Below are 18,039 nucleotides of genomic sequence, written 5' to 3'. Positions count from 1 at the left end.
GTGCATGTTCACTGTTATTTGCATTTTCCATCTTCAAACTAGCATGTTTTGGAAGAAATGGTTACCACTCCAAAATGGTTGAGATTCCAATAAGAAACTTGCTTTTATGTTCAAACAGCTATTAAAATAATAACTGGACATCTCCAGTTCAGCCTACTTGTAAGCTCTCCTTACTAAGTCAGTACAGTCAGAAAAGTAAACAACTGCTCAACTCTATTAGAGAGTATTCTGGCAAGAAAAGCTAAGATTTTCCCAAATAAGAGCAAGATGCCTCGGAGACCAAGAGTGTAGGTAAGGCATAGCCTGAGTCTGCAAATACTACCATATATCATAGACCGTACTAACCAAAGCTCTACTATTCAAGGAGCTGCCTGTGAGGTATATAAGGAAAATATAACCCAAATAAACAGGAGCTTACTCATATTGCAAAAACAGAATCTATGGTTAGCAAAATAAAGCCTTAGCTGTTTGTATTATATGAAATGATTCTTTAGCACTGTAGAGCACATATATTGTGGTGCTCTGAAAGAACAGAGAATCAAATTCCATTCTAATTTAATCACAGCTTATAAACCACTAAGACTCTGCATATTAACACGTGCAACATTTGACTTCTCATTCTTAAACTCTCAGGCCTAAATTTTTGTCAAATTTGCTACCTTGTGGCTGTTCCTTCATTTTGTGGTAACAGTAAAGACACTATTTTGTATACTACATTTCATTACTTGCTTGAAAGATATTTTGACTACTAGTAATCACCCTCGGGTACAACTAAAAAAAAAAGTATTGCAAATAATTTAACTTTATAATTACTAAATTTTAGATCTCTAATTTTTGAAATGTATAATTGTTTACAAATGTAGAAATTTATTGCTACACTTACTTTTTGCTTGCTTCATAAACATCTGTGATATTGGAGAAAAGGTGATGGCTCTCCGTTTTGGTCATTGTGAGACTCAGTTCCCTGGAATTTTTAAACATCCGGATCAAAATCTCCAAGCTCAGCAAATAAGAATGCTCAGAAGATATCACTTCAAATATCGCCTGCAAAGTGGAGGGGGGAAAGAAAAGACTTACTATTGACTAGGTTAAAAAAAAAAAAAGCCAAATACAGAGGAGGGATGCAAAGAAAAGTTATTGGATGTAAGCTAGAGATTATAACAAATATTCATTTCCATGATAGTTGCATCACTTACTCAGAAATAAGTGACATAATACTAGAAAAAAAAGACTTTTTAAAACAGTCCATATTCAGACTTTACAATGCAACTGCAAACAGAGAGTTTGAAGACAAAAAAAAACTTAACACCAACTATGATCACTCCCCATTCATACTCCTGAGAGGTGGTTTTGTTTTGTTTTTCTTAATTAAAAACCCCACATCTGTTTCTGTGCCCTGGTTGGAAGCTCCATGTCCATCATGCTACTGTTGACCAGCCAGTATTTGCTTTTGCCTTTTTTTTTTTTTTAAACAGAAGCTGGTAAGGTATTTACATGAAAGTGTTCTCGGGTAACAGAGCTCTGCTTACCCAACCATCTGCAGAAAAGCAAAACCCTTTGCAAAATTCAGGTTTTAGCCACGTATCAGCAGTGATACCTTGGTTACTTTTAAAACATGAAGTTAGGAGCAGGCACATGAGAAGCTGAGCTATCTGCAGCGGGGAGAGAAGCCTGGAGGCAGAGCAGACAGGAGGGGGTGGCAGCCACTATTGCCTTTAGCGATTACTGACCAGACACACAGACCTCCAGCACATTCATTCCCTCACCTCCCACAAACAACTCTGCTTTATCACCCTACCACTTAAAGAGCAGCCACTGTAACTTCCATCAGCTGGCTGACATACAAAGCAAACTTTTAACGGACTCTTGGACTTTGAAATCCACATACTTGTTCCACTGTAAATTTTCATCTCTGATGTAGAAACCTATTCAGCTTTTAGACATCTTTTACTCTCTAGGCTTTATTTGCTGTTAATCTACTAGAGTTCTTATATGTATATACATGGAAAAAAATTAAATCATTTTCATGAACCCTTTTGTCATGAGCTCCAAGTCACATTTGTCATCAGCACTACCTTCCAGGCATTACCAACACAGAATAATACCATCAGCAGAGCTAATATAACTTTGTTCTCAATATAACTAATGTCAATACTTGCATGTATAATTTCATTAGTTACTTGCAATTAACTTCTCTAAGCATTCTCAAACCAAAGGAGAAATATATAGTTTAAATGCAACACTGCAGATCTGAGTATTTAGAAAGAGAGACAGAGAGAGGGTCTTGCAGCTGAGAGTCTACAGGAGGAGTTCACTCCGATGGGCTGATGTACGTGCTCTAGAGAAACCGTGCTCTTCCGTGACCAGGTATAAAGGCAAGGGAGAGTATAGGCAGGTTGAAGGCAGTCTTCCTGAATATTCCCACCTGCCAACTGAGACAAACCATACTGGGGAAAAAAAACACAAAGCATTCTGCTGGGGACATTTGTTCATAAGATTTCTTAAAAAGTTCAAGTCTAGTGAATTCTGCTGGTGCTACTTAGGTAAGCTTTTGATCAAATACAATTTCTCTTGGGTATCCTGAGTCTCAGTGCTCCCAGACTGTGCTTTCAAAATTATTCTTGCCCTTCTAAAAAGTCTTCTTCAAAGAACTGAGATTTTAATAATGAAATAACAGGTTTTAGATTTCTTAGAACAAAACAAAACAAAAAAAAAAACCTGCTTTAGCTGAAGCCTTAAAGGTTTATGCAGTGCAAAGATGATTTACCAACTCCACAGAAAACCTACAGGGCCATTATACATACAAGGAAAGGAAGTCTAATGTACGTATCGGTAGTCTCTCCATCTTATTACCTACCTAAAAAGCTGAAGGGATCTGGTGAGAGTTACAGCAGCAGCTAGGGAACAGCTACAACATACTACATGTTATTTGCAAGAGTGAATACTGCTGTGCAAGAAAATATGCAAAGGTGATGCTTAAAATAATATTAAATTGCCTGCCAACTCCCTCAGCCTCAAGAATCTAGAGAACATATAGGTACGTCAGCCAACTCTGGCAGCAAATCTCTCTACTGCTTGGCTAACAATGTGGAGAAAGGTGCCTACAAAGGGCATTCTGGCCTTCACCCAGCAATTACATTTCCAGTCTTCAGTCTCATTGTACTTCTCCCAGCTTCACTGTACTTCTCCCAGCTGTGCTCACAAGGAAAGGATTTACCTAAGGATTGCTGTAGAGTTCCATGGCTAATTGGTTTCTACCCAGATATCTTTCAACAACAGGAAAATATACAAGCTCTTTTATTATTACTGTTTTGGAGGGGTTTTGTTCATGCTTTTACTGAGGACCCTCATGGACTTCTTCCAGTTTGGTGACAGAAAGTCATTAGCACAGTCAGAGATAAATGGGACAAAGAAAGATACTTTGCTTCTAATGTGTAAGGAAGGGAGAGAATATCATCTTACCATGACCCAAACACATTTCAGAGACTAAAAAATAAAAAAGGATGAAGAGACAACCTTGACTTTGACATACAGTAACTACACCACATTCAGAGGCTGGGATGGCATTCACCAGGTGCCTGCTAACAGTGTTTCTGAACGACATTGGAAACCATATTGCGGTTAATCTGCATTATATCAAGGTAAGCAGATATTTGAATCCTGATGGACAGTAGGACTCTTAAGCGGCCAGATGCATATTGCAGCTTGTACACACATACACAATTAGAGCTTCCAACATGCGAGAAAAGAAGATCTATCAAAAATTATTTTAGTTCAAACCAGTCGATATGACATTTCCTTTAGACAAAAGATGCACAGAGATCCATCTCACTAATGTGTTCTGAAAGATGGGATGTGTATGAATGCATAACATTGACATTTAATCCAGGTATAAAACAAACATTTTCCTGCAGTGACAATATATTAGGATGGCAAAAATAATCTAATAGGCTCCAAAAAGCAATTTAAAGAATAGATAAAGAATAATTGATAAAAGACAATTTGAAAGACATACAGCAAAAGCACGACTTGGTAGTACAAGTACATCTTAAGAACATTTATTTAGGCTCCCTCTGAAAGAACAGACCTCTAATATTCAAATAAAAAACACCTCAGGCTTGAAAACCTTTTTGGTAACATTAAAGACTTTACATTTAAAAGGCATCTAAAGCACCTGTTCCCTTTGAAGAGATGTAAATGTAACTCCAGGAAACATAGACTAAAGGCTCCTAAAGGATATGGCTGAAATAAATGCCTTGTGTCTCAAAGCTTCCCAGCAGGAGGAGACACAAAAGCAGAACACATGGCCTGAACTGCTGCACAGCCTCTTCCCCAGAAAAAGCAAAAGAAGATAGCCAAAGAAATGTAGCATTATTAAAAAACCCAATAAACTATTGTCTAAATCTCATGTATGCAATAGAAGATGTTTCTGTGTTTCATGCATGAACACAACAGCTGTAGGTCACGCAGCTAAATTAGTATTTGAGGCTTGCTATACACATCTGTGAACTTCACAGAAAACCCCAGTCAGGTCTCACTTGGCTACATTCACTGAGGTATGTCCTGAAGCAAAATGAAGGTATTGGAACAAATTTCCACGGCAGGTAATGCTACAGTGTTTCTATTAAAAAAATCTTGGGTTTTTTTCCTGTTGAAGGACATACCTCAAGAACTGCAGGTATATAGTTGGCTAGGTCAGGCTATTCTTTTCAACACCTCTCATTCATTTTGATATAGCCCCTGTAAGTAAGGAAGGAGGGTAAAGCAGATAAAGCGGACAAAAGGAGCAAAGAGGAAGAGGAAAGCGGATAAAGAGGACAAAAGGAGCAAAGGGGAAAGGGACAGAGAGAGAAAAGATAACTACATCAGTAATTGCTGCTGTTGTCTGTACTGTTGACAGCATGGATGCACCTACTCCATTTCAGTGTGAAAGGAAAAAGGTTAGTTACACCAGATACGCAGTGCTCGCATGCTCAGAATTGTTCACAGGATTAGTTACAACTAAGGGGCACTGTAAAAAGCTGTTCTTTGCTCCTCACTGCCTTTAAAAATTTACGTGCCACCTTCTACCCTCTGTGAACACAAGGTTAATTTTACGCCTTTCCCAGTACAGCACCCAGGAGTGACTGTCTGCTGCTACTGAGTAGCCATCAGCCAGGCCATGTCTGCTGGAGTGAGCGTACCTAGGAACCACTCCTCCAGCAAGACCCGCAGCATGTTGGCAGGAGTCCTGTGGCAGGGACATACGCACATCAGCAACAGACACGTTTTGTTTATTTATTCTCCCCGGGGAGAGAAGACACTTCACTCTAGGATAGGAAGCAGTGTGATGAGCTTATCTCCCTATCAACAAATAGCGAGTATTAAATCAGGCATGCAGTGCACCCCTAAACAATCAACAAAAAATAAAGTGTTACTTTAAAGAGTACCTCCTGTCTTTTTCTTTCTTCCTGGCTGATTGCTTCTGACAATCCATTCTTCTTTACCTCAGGGGAAAAAAAAAAATAATTAACATCTTTTGTAGAAAAATACAATTTAAAAAAAACCCCAAACCACAGAATTACCAAAACACTGGACTAAGAATTCAACTAAAGAATCTGTCTACTTCAGAAAGACAGCAATGAACCAGCAGAAATTAAAAAAAAAGTCAATAACATCTATCATTTGACTTATCAAAAGAACTAAACAATTTCATTAAAAACTATCCCAGGACACACACACAGAACTACTGCAGCAAAAGCATGCACAGTTGAATCACAGGCACCCTGCACAACCTCCCTGGATTTTACATGCACACAGAAGCATGAAAACTGCTTTCTCCTTTTAAGTTAGATTTCTTGACTGACACACGTACATCACAAGGTTCGTTTTCTTGAAAAAATCTTAGTGTCTTCATTCACTAAACACACCTAAATGCCTAAACTACCTGTCTAGGTAGTTTGTTGGCCAAAAAATTATTCTGGAGGAGCTCCAGCTTTACCCTAAACAGCCATGGCAAAGTCCTCAGTAAATACTCCTGTATTTCTATCCTCAACCCTATGATGATGTCTCTCCCCACTCTGCACCCTACAGCCGAATCAGCCAAGACAAGTTTGCCCCAGCTCTCTATATACAACCATCATGAACTCCAGCCGTGGCTATGTGGCTATCCACGTTTCCCACAGCCTGAAGCCACATGCTCAGCTACCAAATTCCACACCAGAGACCCCTGAACTTTATTCTTTGCTGGTGCAAATCGCATGCATTATGTCATTTAACAGGAGAACATTAAAAAAAAAAAAAACCAAACAGAGAGTTAATCACCAAGGAGGGACTGACTTTATGCACTTCCTAGAAGAGTGTTAAATACAGGACCTCAAATCAGGAGGGTCACCTGCATATGGTGTGCTGGACCGGGGAAGGGGCAAGAGGCCACTGCGCATGAGAAAGGTACTGTTCTCTTCGTGGAACGGCAGTATGTCACAGGACGTGAGACCTAACAGATGCACTTCCATTCTCTCACTTCTCTTTTGGTTTTCTCCAAAAGCTCCTAACGTACTATCATCAAAGGCTTTCTCTTCTTACTCCACTTGTTCCCTGGAATTTTAAAGGATATATTCTTCCTCATTTTATTCCTACATACCAGGCACCACAAACCTGGATAGCAGGCTCAAGAGTAGAGATGGCACAACATTAAGAAGTGCCGCACATTGGTTTGCATGCACACCAAAGTATATACACACATGTATATACTTATAAAAATAACATAAATATTCCGGTATTCGAGCAATTGTTCTTTTGAACACGTTACAGATTCCTATGTCACCACAAGCATACACTTCTGAACACCAAGCAAGAACTAATTAGATGCCTTTCTATTACTGGGACCTGACCAGATGCATCCCAGAGTCCTGAGGGAATTGGCTGATGTAGCCGCCAAGCCAGTCCCCATGATATCTGAAAAGTCATGGTAGTCAGGCGAAGTCCCTGGTGACTGGAAAAAGGGAAACATTGCACCCATTTTTAAAAGGGGTACAAAGGAGGACCCTGGGAACTACCAACCTGTCAGCCTCTTCTCTGTGCCTGGGAAGATCACAGAACAGATTCTCCTAGAAGCTGTGCTAAGGCACATAGAGGACAGGGAGGTCATTAGAGACAGCCAGCATGGCTTCACCAAGGGCAAGTCCTGCCTGAACAACCTAATGGCCTTTATGATGGAGTGACTGCATCAGTGGACAAGGGAAGAGCTACGGATGTCGTCTATCTGCACTTCCATAAGGCCTTCGACACGGTCTCCCACAACATCCTTCTCTCTGAACTGGAGAGATAGGGATTTGATGGGTGGACTGTTCAGTGGATGAGGAATTGGTTGGATGGTCACATCCAGACAGTAGTGGTCAACAGCTCCATGTCCAGATGGAGATCGGTGACGAGTGGTGTCCTTCAGGGGTCTGTATTGGGACCAGTGCTGTTCAATATCTTCATCAATGACACAGACAGGGGCATCGAGTGCACCCTCAGCAAGTTTGCAGATGACACCAAGCTGAGTGGTGCAGCTGACTCGCCAGAAGGACGGGATGCCATCCAGAGGGACCTGGATGAGCTCAAGAAGTGGGCCTGTGTGAACCTCGTGAGGTTCAACAAGGCCAAGTGCAAGGTCCTGCACCTGGCTTGGGGCAATCCCCGGTATCAGTACAGGCTGGGGGATGATGTGATTGAGAGCAGCTCTGCAGAGAAGGACTTGGGGGTACTGGTGGACAAGAAGCTGGACATGATCTGGCAACGTGCGCTCGCAGCCCAGAAGGCCAACAGTATCCTGGGTGCACCAAAAGCAGCGTGGCCAGCAGGTCGAGGGAGGGGATGCTCCCCCTCTACTCCGCTCTGGCGAGACCCCCCCCTGCAGTACTGCGTCCAGCACAGGAAAGACATGGACTTGTTGGAGCAGGTCCAGAGGAGGACCACAAAAATGGTCAGAGGGCTGGAGCACCTCTCGTACTGAGAAAGGCTGAGAGAGTTGGGGTTGTTCAGCCTGGAGAAGAGCAGGCTGCGGGGAGACCTTATTGCGGCCTTTCAGTACTTAAAGGGGCCTTATAAGAAAGATGGGGACAGACTTTTTAGCAGGGTGTGTTGCGATAGGACAAGGGGCAATGGTTTTAAACTACAAGAGGGTAGATTTAGACTAGATGTAAGGAAGAAATTTTTTATGCTGAGGGTGGTGAAACCCTGGCCCAGGTTGCCCAGAGACGTGGTAGATGCCCCATCCCTGAAAACATTCAAGGTCAGGTTGGACGGGGCTCTGAGCAACCTGATCTAGTTGAAGATGTCCCTGCTCACTGCAAGGCGTTGGACTAGATGGCCTGTAAAGGTCCCTTCCAACTCAAACTATTCTATGATTCTATGAAACTATAAAGTACCTTTCAATCAACAACCTGAAAGCTTTAAAGCACTCACTAGGAAGTACAATGTCACTTTTTTCTGGATGCAGTGGAGGACTTTCTAAAAATATGCCAACACAGGAAATACCTATGAAAATATCTAAGAGATTTCAATGCTTCCTGTTAATACAGCAACTGCCAATTTCCAGTGAGGTCAATGCAGCAACCGCTGTATTCATGTTCAAAAAACTGCAGCTGTGTATCATGATCATTATTTTGTCACATATGGGTGTGTACATACAAAGTACACATATAAATTCATCACATGAGCAAATGTCTCAACCTTATATTCTTAATCAATGGCAATGCTTCCAAAGAGAGAGAGGCCCAAATACGGAGAATATTTCTGGCATACTCTGTGAAAGAAAATTCAATTCCTGTTTTTTGAGATGTCCAAAACATTTTAGCTGAAAGAGCCTAAAAATCCCATTTGTGATACTATGCAAAGAAAAACTTAATATAAGCTAAGAACATCACCAGAAAGAATGGAAGAGGCCCAACATTACAGCTACTGATGTTGTCTTATTGTCACACTGGACTGCTTTTTTCCAGCAACTCAGTTACAACTGATTCAACCATGGAGACGAGGAGGAAAGAATGAAAGAACAACAGGTTAACTCTGTGGTTATGAGCAAGAAGTTCCTCCAAAATCAGGAAGTGCTCTGGGAGGGGAACGCACCAGAAACACTTATTTGAGAAACATAGTAAGTGGCTGCACCATAAACCAAATTGAACATAAGCCTTTGGATACTGGGAGAGAAATGAGAGCTAATGCAGAGATTAGCCCTGAAGACCCTTGACAGTAAAACCAGGTAGTCTTTGTTTGATACCACAGAGAAGAGGCAGCCATGGACAGGTGACAGTGTGAGCAGCTCAGTAAAGCAACCTGGGGCAGCTTTTTAAATGAATGAGAAAAATCACAACTGTATTTGTCCCAAACCAGAGAGAGATTATCAGAAAAATGAAACACAAGATGACCAAAGCTTGGAAAGAGTTTCAGGTTAGAGAGACAGCAGTTCAGAGAATATGCAAAATTTTGATGCACTGCTATGTAAATACATTGAACCTACTGGGCATGAAATGGAGGACTTTATGCTAAGACACCCATTTAATATTAAATACTTCAATAATTACGAGCATTACCTATGCTATGGGACATCTGTTTCCAGTGCTAGATCTCAAGAATATTTATAAGAATCACAGCAGCATCGAAAGTAGTAATGAAAGCTGAATATGCATCATATTCTCCAGGCTGGACAGTAAGGACCTGGAAAAACAGACATTTAAGTTCAAAGTCCGCCAGTCAGATGCAGCGGTCAAATTCTGCAACAGTTTGCCCAGGGAGGTGGCGAGGTCTCCACCCATGGAGATATTAAAAACTTGACTGGACAGAGTCCTGGACAACTTGCTCTAACTGACCCTCCTTGAGCAGGGGGGTTGGACAAGATGACTTCAAGAGGTTCCTTCCAACCTAACCGATGCTGTGATTCTTCGCATACACAATTACGCACATTGTCATTATCCATACCAACTGAATGCTGCATCTGTTGGAAAGTAAATACATTTAATATAGCACACAAGTTCGTATCAGCACCTATGATCTGCTGGAAATTCTTCAAAAATATCGAAAGATACTTTTGGAATATATTTTGGAAATATTGGTTATTCTCCCTAAATTAAACTTTTAAATTAACAGATGAAGGTTGGAAGGAACAGAGATAGCAGATAAGCTACCTCTTTACCTAGTCATCTGCTTAGCTACCGCTAGCTGTCTAATCTGCAACAGGAATCTAAAGAGGAAGAGCGTTCAAGAGAGGAATTTGAAAGGAACTGAATTTAAATAGCACCCTATTTGAGTCTTTTCAGAGAACAAAGTCTGTTCTCTGAAAAGCTCAATCTTAGTTTCACGTGTGCATGCACTGCAGGAAGACAGAAATGCCCTTTTATTACTATTATTATCATAAAGGATTTGACAACTCCGTACATGAAGGTTTCACTACCTCCCTCAAACAGAAAGCCTGGCCAGAACTGCATCAGGTGTCAAGCCTGTACGGCCAAAGAAACATCCTGCAGAAAGAGTGGATTCATTCTGCTGTCTCCCCTCGATTTCATAGCATACTCACTGCTAACAAATACCATAAACATATTATTCTCCTTCTTTCCTAACGTACATTGAAACCCAATACTTCGACATTTTCCAGCTGACTTCCTGTTACAATTCCACTCACTTTTTAATGCACATTGACAGCATGTAATTTTTCCAGAGTTATAAACACAGACGCGATGAGATTCAGATTCCCATAGTTTGTTTTCACAGTGCACTACCTTCTCCCATATACTCCCAACTTCCAACCTTGTAAATCAAGTTAAGACACTGAACAAGTTTGCCGTGCTAGAAATCATAAAGCACAAGTTGGTTTATATAAGTGAAAGCATGGCACAGGAATGGTTTTCTTACTGAGATGATCTTTATACTATTTTGGTCTCACAACAAATTAATGTTTTTGAAATTATTATTATTACTGAATAACATTCCTTCCAAAAGACCTCAGCTGTTGAACATTTAACTGCTAGTTTGCCTAGAAGGCAGAAAAAAAACCCAGCTTCATTATAAACAAACTTTTTTGCAACATTAAGCAAATTAACTACATATAAAGTACTCGATTTGTTGAAAGAAAATTTAAAGCAAATATTTTCAAAACCACATTGTCTTGCCTTCTTTATAATTATTAAATCAAAGAGGGATTCATATTTCAATACCTTAAACTGCAAAAGGTCATCAACAACTGTAAGACACCTCTTCTAAACAGGCAAACTAAATAGCCTTAGAAGACCTTGCTGAGGCTTAGTAACTAATTTATATAGGATATACATGGCCAATGGCCCCAACTGTCAAATATTCTAGGTGATCATGTCATGTAATAATAGTCCTTTCCTACGCCACATATAGAGATGAGGTTCTACAACATTCTACAAGTTACATAAACAAAAACCAAAAAAACCCCAAGCCCTTAATTTTAGGGATATTCCTCCAGAAGCCACAGAAATGATCAAAGGTTAAAATTAACCACAGAAACACAGAATTTTACAGTTTCTTTAGTCTCAAAACCATGCATACTAGGAAAGCCTGTAGAAATATCAACTAGTATCATTAATTTGCCATCTTATTAGTAGGGATGCTAGCAAGATTACAGTACTGATTAAAACAGCTGAGTTCTATTTTGTTTAACGATGCTCCTAAGAAAAAGCCACTGCACGTGCTTCGTGGACTGTGCTAAGGATAGCAAAATACCACCATCTGAATACTTGGCTTTTTTAAAACGGTTTCCATTAAATATATGCAGTCAAATCAACTTAAGAGTTGGCTTGCAGCAATTTAGAACAATTCAGCAGAAACTGGTTTGTAACTAACTGAAGCTTTTCTTTAGTATAATTCACCCTTTCAATGAATTCACACAAACACTTTTTTTTTTTTAATGAACTTTCTCAATTGAACTTTGCAATTGAGAAATGAACTCTCTCAACTGCACTGCTTTTTATCTAAAACAAAGACCAGTAATTGATCAGGACTTCCACGTTGTTCTTGTGAAATGAAAAACAAAGTTTAGCAAAAAAAAGAACAGGACTAAATCCTATTTAAGGTTTGGTCTACACCACTCCAATTTATTGAAAGGAACTACAAAGCACAGATTTCACTCCGAGTTTACATGCTGTTAGGATTTTTCAAGCTTTCTGACAGCACCTCATTCAGAACAGCCAGATACAGTAACATACATTAGCGCAAACCGTAACTCTTCTAAGGACCTGCATCAGTATGGCTGCCAACAGCCTGTGCAGGCAAGGCCTAAGCAGCCATCTCTAGTGACTGTGGGAAGTACAAAGTCTGGGTCTTAACTTCAATGTGCAAACAAAAGAGGCATGCTTGATCTTTTTTTTTTGTCCGGCATAGTTCAAAAAGAAAAAAAATAGAAATTTATCTTAAAGTGTAAAATTATGAAATATTACTTCCTTTGCATTTCAAAGTTATATCTAATTTCATCTTAAACAACACTGAATTTTTTTTCTTGGTAATTTCAAATCACATACTCTAATGAGTCTGCTGTGTGGCCACACCAGCCTACAAACACTTGCACTATAAAAAGGGAGGGTCAGGTAACCAGAGAAACTGACTCCGGCAGGAGCATCAGTCTGTACCTACTAAAACTGGCTGAGGAAAGACGAGTTATGCTTTCTTTAAGCTGCTGGAGTTACCTTACATAAAACCTAAACAAAAACTAAATTGAGACCTCTGGATTTGCATTAGTAACATCTGAATAGTTGCAAACTTGTTGATAAAAAAAAGTATTTGGAGACACCTTATATTTTGGAAGGGAAAAGAAGACTACAAACTCCAGTAGCAAGTAAAAACACTTGCTTCAATACATTCTTAGATACTCTTTGGCTATATAATGATCAAATACTCACAACGGACAGCTGACTCCATGTTGATCTCAGGGGCCTATAGTGAAAAACAATCTTTTCATCCGATTTCTGCTCTCGGGGCTCAGACTCTTCATCAGAATCTATGTCCAGAGCTTTTTCTTTATAGTTCTGATATAATACAGCATTTTCTATAAAACAACAACAGTATGTCATTAATTGCTAGCAAGTTAGCTTAGCTGCTTTCATAAAAATTGTAAGTAACATTTAAACAATGAAAGAAACCAAAATGTCAATGTGCTGTTCACAAACTCCACGAGACAAAGACAGTATCTTATTTAGGATGGACAATAGTGCAGTACAGTAACAATGGATCACTGTACCACCACCAAAAAGATCCACACTGACTGAATTAAAGAACAGATGTGTCCTTTGTCAAGAAAAAGCAGAAAACAATTTTTTCTTCCTTGGTTTGCTGTACAATGTTTCATAATTAGCCAGCAATTTAAAAACGGAACAAGCATGTCAGTAGAGCAGAGTCACTAATCTGGAGGTCTAGCTATTTTAATCTACAAGACCATTATAAATCCACTACCCATGCCAACTTTCATTCTGTCAGCTTTAAATACTGTCTTCACACTTCACGAAGAGAAGGAAATGATCCAAACTTCAGAAATTTAAGGTCAGAACTATTCCAAATAGAAACTTCAAAGCTTGCTTGAATAAGCATGAGGCCTATGAACCTTAAGACAAAATACACTCGTTATGTATTTTGGTACTGCCAGTGTTAATTCAGTAATACCAATGGAAAAGACAGACAGGTGTGGAGCATACCCTCTCCATTTCCCAGCCTCCTTGACCACACACCCTTTCCAAAAAGCAAACAGAAAAGGACAGAGAAATTGAAGACCAGAATAACCTACAGACAGATTAAGCTGTTAAGAAAGCAAGCTCTAAAAGGTACTTTAGAGATGGGCCAGGCTTTGGACAATATCCAGTCTTCCCCTACAAGAGAAAGGGGAAAGAAGTGAAAGGTCTGGCTGCTCCACGCACAGCTGCAACTCCTGAGGTCTTACAGCGGGCTGGGTGGATCTGTTCCACCTGCTCGGACCATACAGCCCCAGCTGAGTATTATACAAGGTCTGTTGTATTTCTTCCTTGGAATGTGTCTATATAGTTTATACGTTTTTAAGACAGGAAATTGTGTACAGCAACTGAATTCTGAGAGGCATTACAGAGAAAGTTATTAGTTGGGATCAGTCCAAGATAGAAGGGAGCCATCGGAAGAGAATGTAGAAAACATCATCAGGAGATAGTGTGAGAAAAGATGAAAACGAGTAAGATGGGGGACGATGCAAATAGAACAAAGCAGAAAGTTTTGAAAATGGAACAAGAGGAAAAGGAAGGTAAGACAGCAGCTGAGATGACCTTAAGGAGGCATTAAGCAGAGAAAAGCCAAGAGAGTAGCAGTTATTATAATAAGACTTCCATGGACTCATAGCCAGGAAAGAATTTTTTTCTTGTTGAAATTTGGGAAAAGCAGCAAACTTGGCAAAGCCCAGAATTAATGAGTAACATACAAAAGCAGATATACGGACAGTGTTTTTCTGACACTTAAACTTGAAGCCTAGGTAGCAAGAAAAGAAAAGGATTACAAAGCCAAAGAATTCACCCCAGCACCCTTGCCTTATGAGGAAAAGAAAGAAATAGCTGCATGAACCATAAACTCAGAGAATTACAACTCAGGCGTCCGCTGCAAGCCATGACCCCAAACCCATAAGCTGATCCACAAAAGCTATGTCTTGCCCCTGGGAAGACTCACAGAGAACAGGCAGGAAGGCAGTCCCAACTGGAGGACCAAGCCTCATCTGTGTAATTCTGCAGAACTGTTAGGGCCGAGATAGACTCATCAACCAGTTCACCTTTTAAGAGGGACAGGACTTTAAGTTGAAAAGAAGCCCTTCAAACAGAAATCCATTTTTAGCCTGCCATTCCATATTCTTTAAAATATTCCCTAAAATATGTCTAGTGACAAAATTATGGTTCCGTATTTTAGTCAGTTTACTGAAAAACAAGGTACTTGGTCTCTGACTACATACAAAAGAAGTGTGCAAAATCAACCTGAAGTTCATTTCTCCTGTGACTGAGCATATTATCAAGTCTGTACAGAAAAGGGCTTACCTTCCCCATCAAATGTCCCTTGTCCTTTCAGCATTTTCTTCTGATAATTTGAGCAGGAGAGAGATATAAACACATTAAAAGAAGAATGCAAAATAACCAACAGTAACAAGAACTTCTGTTTTATTTGCTACTTAGGCACCAAATTAACAGGCCCTAATCCATAAACTTCTGATGTTGAACAAGTATTCATGAAAACAACTGTTTCATCACAGAAAGTGAAAAGCTACTCTAGTTTTCCTTCTCTCATGCACTGTGTCTATGTATTTGTCCCAAAGGCTTCATTTTTCCCGTTTCAAAAGCATAGTATACTAGCTTTACAAGAGTTCAGTGAACTTGCAACCCATTCCACTGTCTCTGGCCTTTCTTGGAGGATATAAGGTACAGGGCTGAGCGGCTGTCTCTTTTCACACACTCTGCAAAGAACCACATTAAGTATTTTGTAAACTAACGTTTTGAGACAAAACCAAACCTCTGAAATAAAACAGCTGTTTTGGTGCAGCAAGTGGTATGGTCTAAGAAATCTATTTAAAAAAAAAATGCTACTAGCAAAAAGAGTTTTGTGTGTAAAGACAGGACAATGTCATGTCCTCCTATTTTAAACATAACTTACTGTTAAAGTCTACTACCAAAACAAACCACCTCCCTACTCAGTAGCAGTTCACAATTTGATCGATTACTATTTCACCACTTGTAGCATTTTCACAAAACTTTCCATAACCATAGTTTTTAATTTGGCTGAAAATTGTCATAAAGCTGGTAATTATTTTAATAGCTACAGCATTAGCCCTTAGCCTGGAGTACTTTATTACACAATCCCACACACTCCACAGAAATCTACCAATAAAGTTTTTAAAAAGTAACAAATTATATTCAAAAAGAAGGAAATACAAGATTACAATATGATATGTTCAAGTAAAAGAATATTCTCAGTAAATCTTTATAATTTAATTTTAATACATTAACATTCAATATAAATCTACTACTCCTAAAGGATTACAACCAAGAATTAAAAGCAGGCATTCTGCTTTTACTTGCAGGCATTAAAATTAAGCTACAAAAAGATACCTGAAGCAGTCCTTACCAATTTAAAACTCCGATTTTTAAAAATACTTTAAAAGTAACGTCTCGGATAGAGGAGCAAGGGAGGAAGTTTATTTTTCTGTCAGTCTGTCTGCTCTAGCAGGCAGACTTTATTAAGTCGATGTCTCTTTTTTTCCTGTTTACTACTTTCTGGGAAACAGGGTTTGAAACATCAGTTTTATTGTGAAAGAAAGCCTCGATGTGCTGGGGAATCCAGCAGGAAAGGCAAGCATGAGGCTGCCATCAACACATTTTTGAGCTGCCCAGATTTCAATAGGACCATGTCCCTGAAGCCTCCGCCACTTTACTTTGGCAACACCACTTGTAAGTGATCTGTGAGACTCATCAATAACTACAAAAAGTTTTGTGGTAGCAAAAAGCAAACTGAAAAAAACCCAGCATGTATGGAAAACACAGAGATTGCAAATCACGCGCCTGTGTAGTCTACACCATTCAAATCAACGTGTCACCGATCAGCACAACTTACCTTTATCCTCCCCAGGCTCGAAAATTTCTCTTTATCTTCAACAACTGCTTTAAGTATGGGCTGGGACATTCTGTTTTTTTTCTTAAAATTAGAAGAGCTGTCGAAGTCCACGCCGCTCACCACCGCTCTGCGGTAGGATGTCGACCTCAGGCCACGCCTCAGGGTCCCTGGGCTGTCCAGGTCGCCCTCCACCTCTTCCTCAGCATCGGCTACCAAAGGCACGCTGAGGCTCTCCACCATGCTGCGGACCTTCAGCACCCTCTTGCTCGTCTCTGCATTCTGGCTGTTGGCTTTACTCGTCACCTTTATTTCGGAAGCCAAACTCTTGGGAATGATCTGCTGCGTGCCCACTTTGAGCGCGGCGGGGCTGTTGGTGCTCAGGACCACGGGCTGCTGCTCCACGGGCTGGTCCTGAGGGGACGCCGGCCTCTGAGGGGTTATGCCTCGCTCTGGGGACATCGCCTGGGAAACCACGGGGGGCCCCAGCGGCACTTTTTCTGGCGTTTTGGAAACCCGGTTGCATTGCAAGGGCAGCGCTGCCGCGTTGTTGTTACTGGAGGAAGGTGCGTTTCCAGTAGGTGAGGGCTGAGGGCTGGCTGGAAAAACAGTCTGCTCTTGCTGCGGTGTAAGTGCTGACTGACTGGAAATCCTCAGGGGATGACCCAGCTGGCTTCCTGGTGAGGTAATGGTGCCGTTGGCAGTAAAGCTGACAGAACTGTTCGAAACCAGAGCGAATACCTGGGAGGACCGCTCAGGAGGCAGCTCGGGCGAGACCGCTTTACAGGCTGGAGGCCGTACCTCCCCGTTGGACACCGATCCCATGCCGGAATTGAAAAACGAGGGCCCCCCCCGGAGCGCTCCGCTGCCCGTGCAGGCGCTGACGATGCCGGCAGGCTGAGTCACGGTGAAGGTGCACCTGTCCTCCACGGGGAAGTCGGTGAAAAGCACCCCGTTGGGGCTCTGGTACGACTGGGGCCGGGGTTTGCTCCAGGCGCGGGGCTGCGACGGGGGGGCCGACCTCCTCTTCCACCGCGGCGCCGCCTTGTCGCTGGAGAGATCCGCCTCGCCCTCCCCATCCATCGCCCGCTCCTCGGGGCCGCCGCGCGGCACCTCCTGCCCGGCGCCGCTCGCCGCCGCCGCCCCCTCCCTGCAGTTCGGCAACGGGGAAGCAAACGGCACCAATCGTCAGGCCCACCGGCGCGGCGGGCAGCGCCGCGTCCCCGGGCGACGGGCCAGCGCGGGCCGGGCCGCGGGGGAGGGGAGAGGCAGACCCCCGGCTCGCACCCACCCCGCGCTTCCCGCCGGCGGGCGGGGGCTGCCGCCGGGCGCTGCTCCCACCTGCGAGGAGCCCGCGCTGGGCCGCCCGGCCCCGGCGGCGGGGAGGGAGGGGAGGGGAGGAGAGGGGAGGGGAGGGCCCCTTCCCGGTCGCGGTCCGCCCGCTCGCGGTCCGCCCGCTCG

The 18,039-nt window shown here is 41.8% G+C and overlaps 1 protein-coding gene across 1 annotated transcript in view; it reads right to left on the bottom strand.

The window, feature by feature from the left end:
- The window catches only part of ARHGEF26 (Rho guanine nucleotide exchange factor 26), a 62,138-nt gene extending 44,477 nt beyond the window's left edge, over positions 1–17,661 (bottom strand). Inside the window, exons 1-5 of the mRNA XM_075506746.1 lie at positions 16,582–17,661; positions 15,015–15,054; positions 12,879–13,024; positions 5,430–5,486; positions 884–1,044 (exon numbers count right to left, since the gene is read on the bottom strand). Of these exons, the coding sequence (XP_075362861.1) occupies positions 884–1,044; positions 5,430–5,486; positions 12,879–13,024; positions 15,015–15,054; positions 16,582–17,661 (1,484 nt within the window). The remainder of the gene's footprint in view (positions 1–883; positions 1,045–5,429; positions 5,487–12,878; positions 13,025–15,014; positions 15,055–16,581) is intronic.
- Between the last annotated feature and the right edge of the window lie 378 nt (positions 17,662–18,039).

This window comes from Mycteria americana, chromosome 7 (assembly GCF_035582795.1).
Source record: "Mycteria americana isolate JAX WOST 10 ecotype Jacksonville Zoo and Gardens chromosome 7, USCA_MyAme_1.0, whole genome shotgun sequence".
Taxonomy (NCBI): Eukaryota; Metazoa; Chordata; class Aves; order Ciconiiformes; family Ciconiidae; genus Mycteria; species Mycteria americana.
This window is presented reverse-complemented; position numbering and strand designations above follow the sequence as displayed.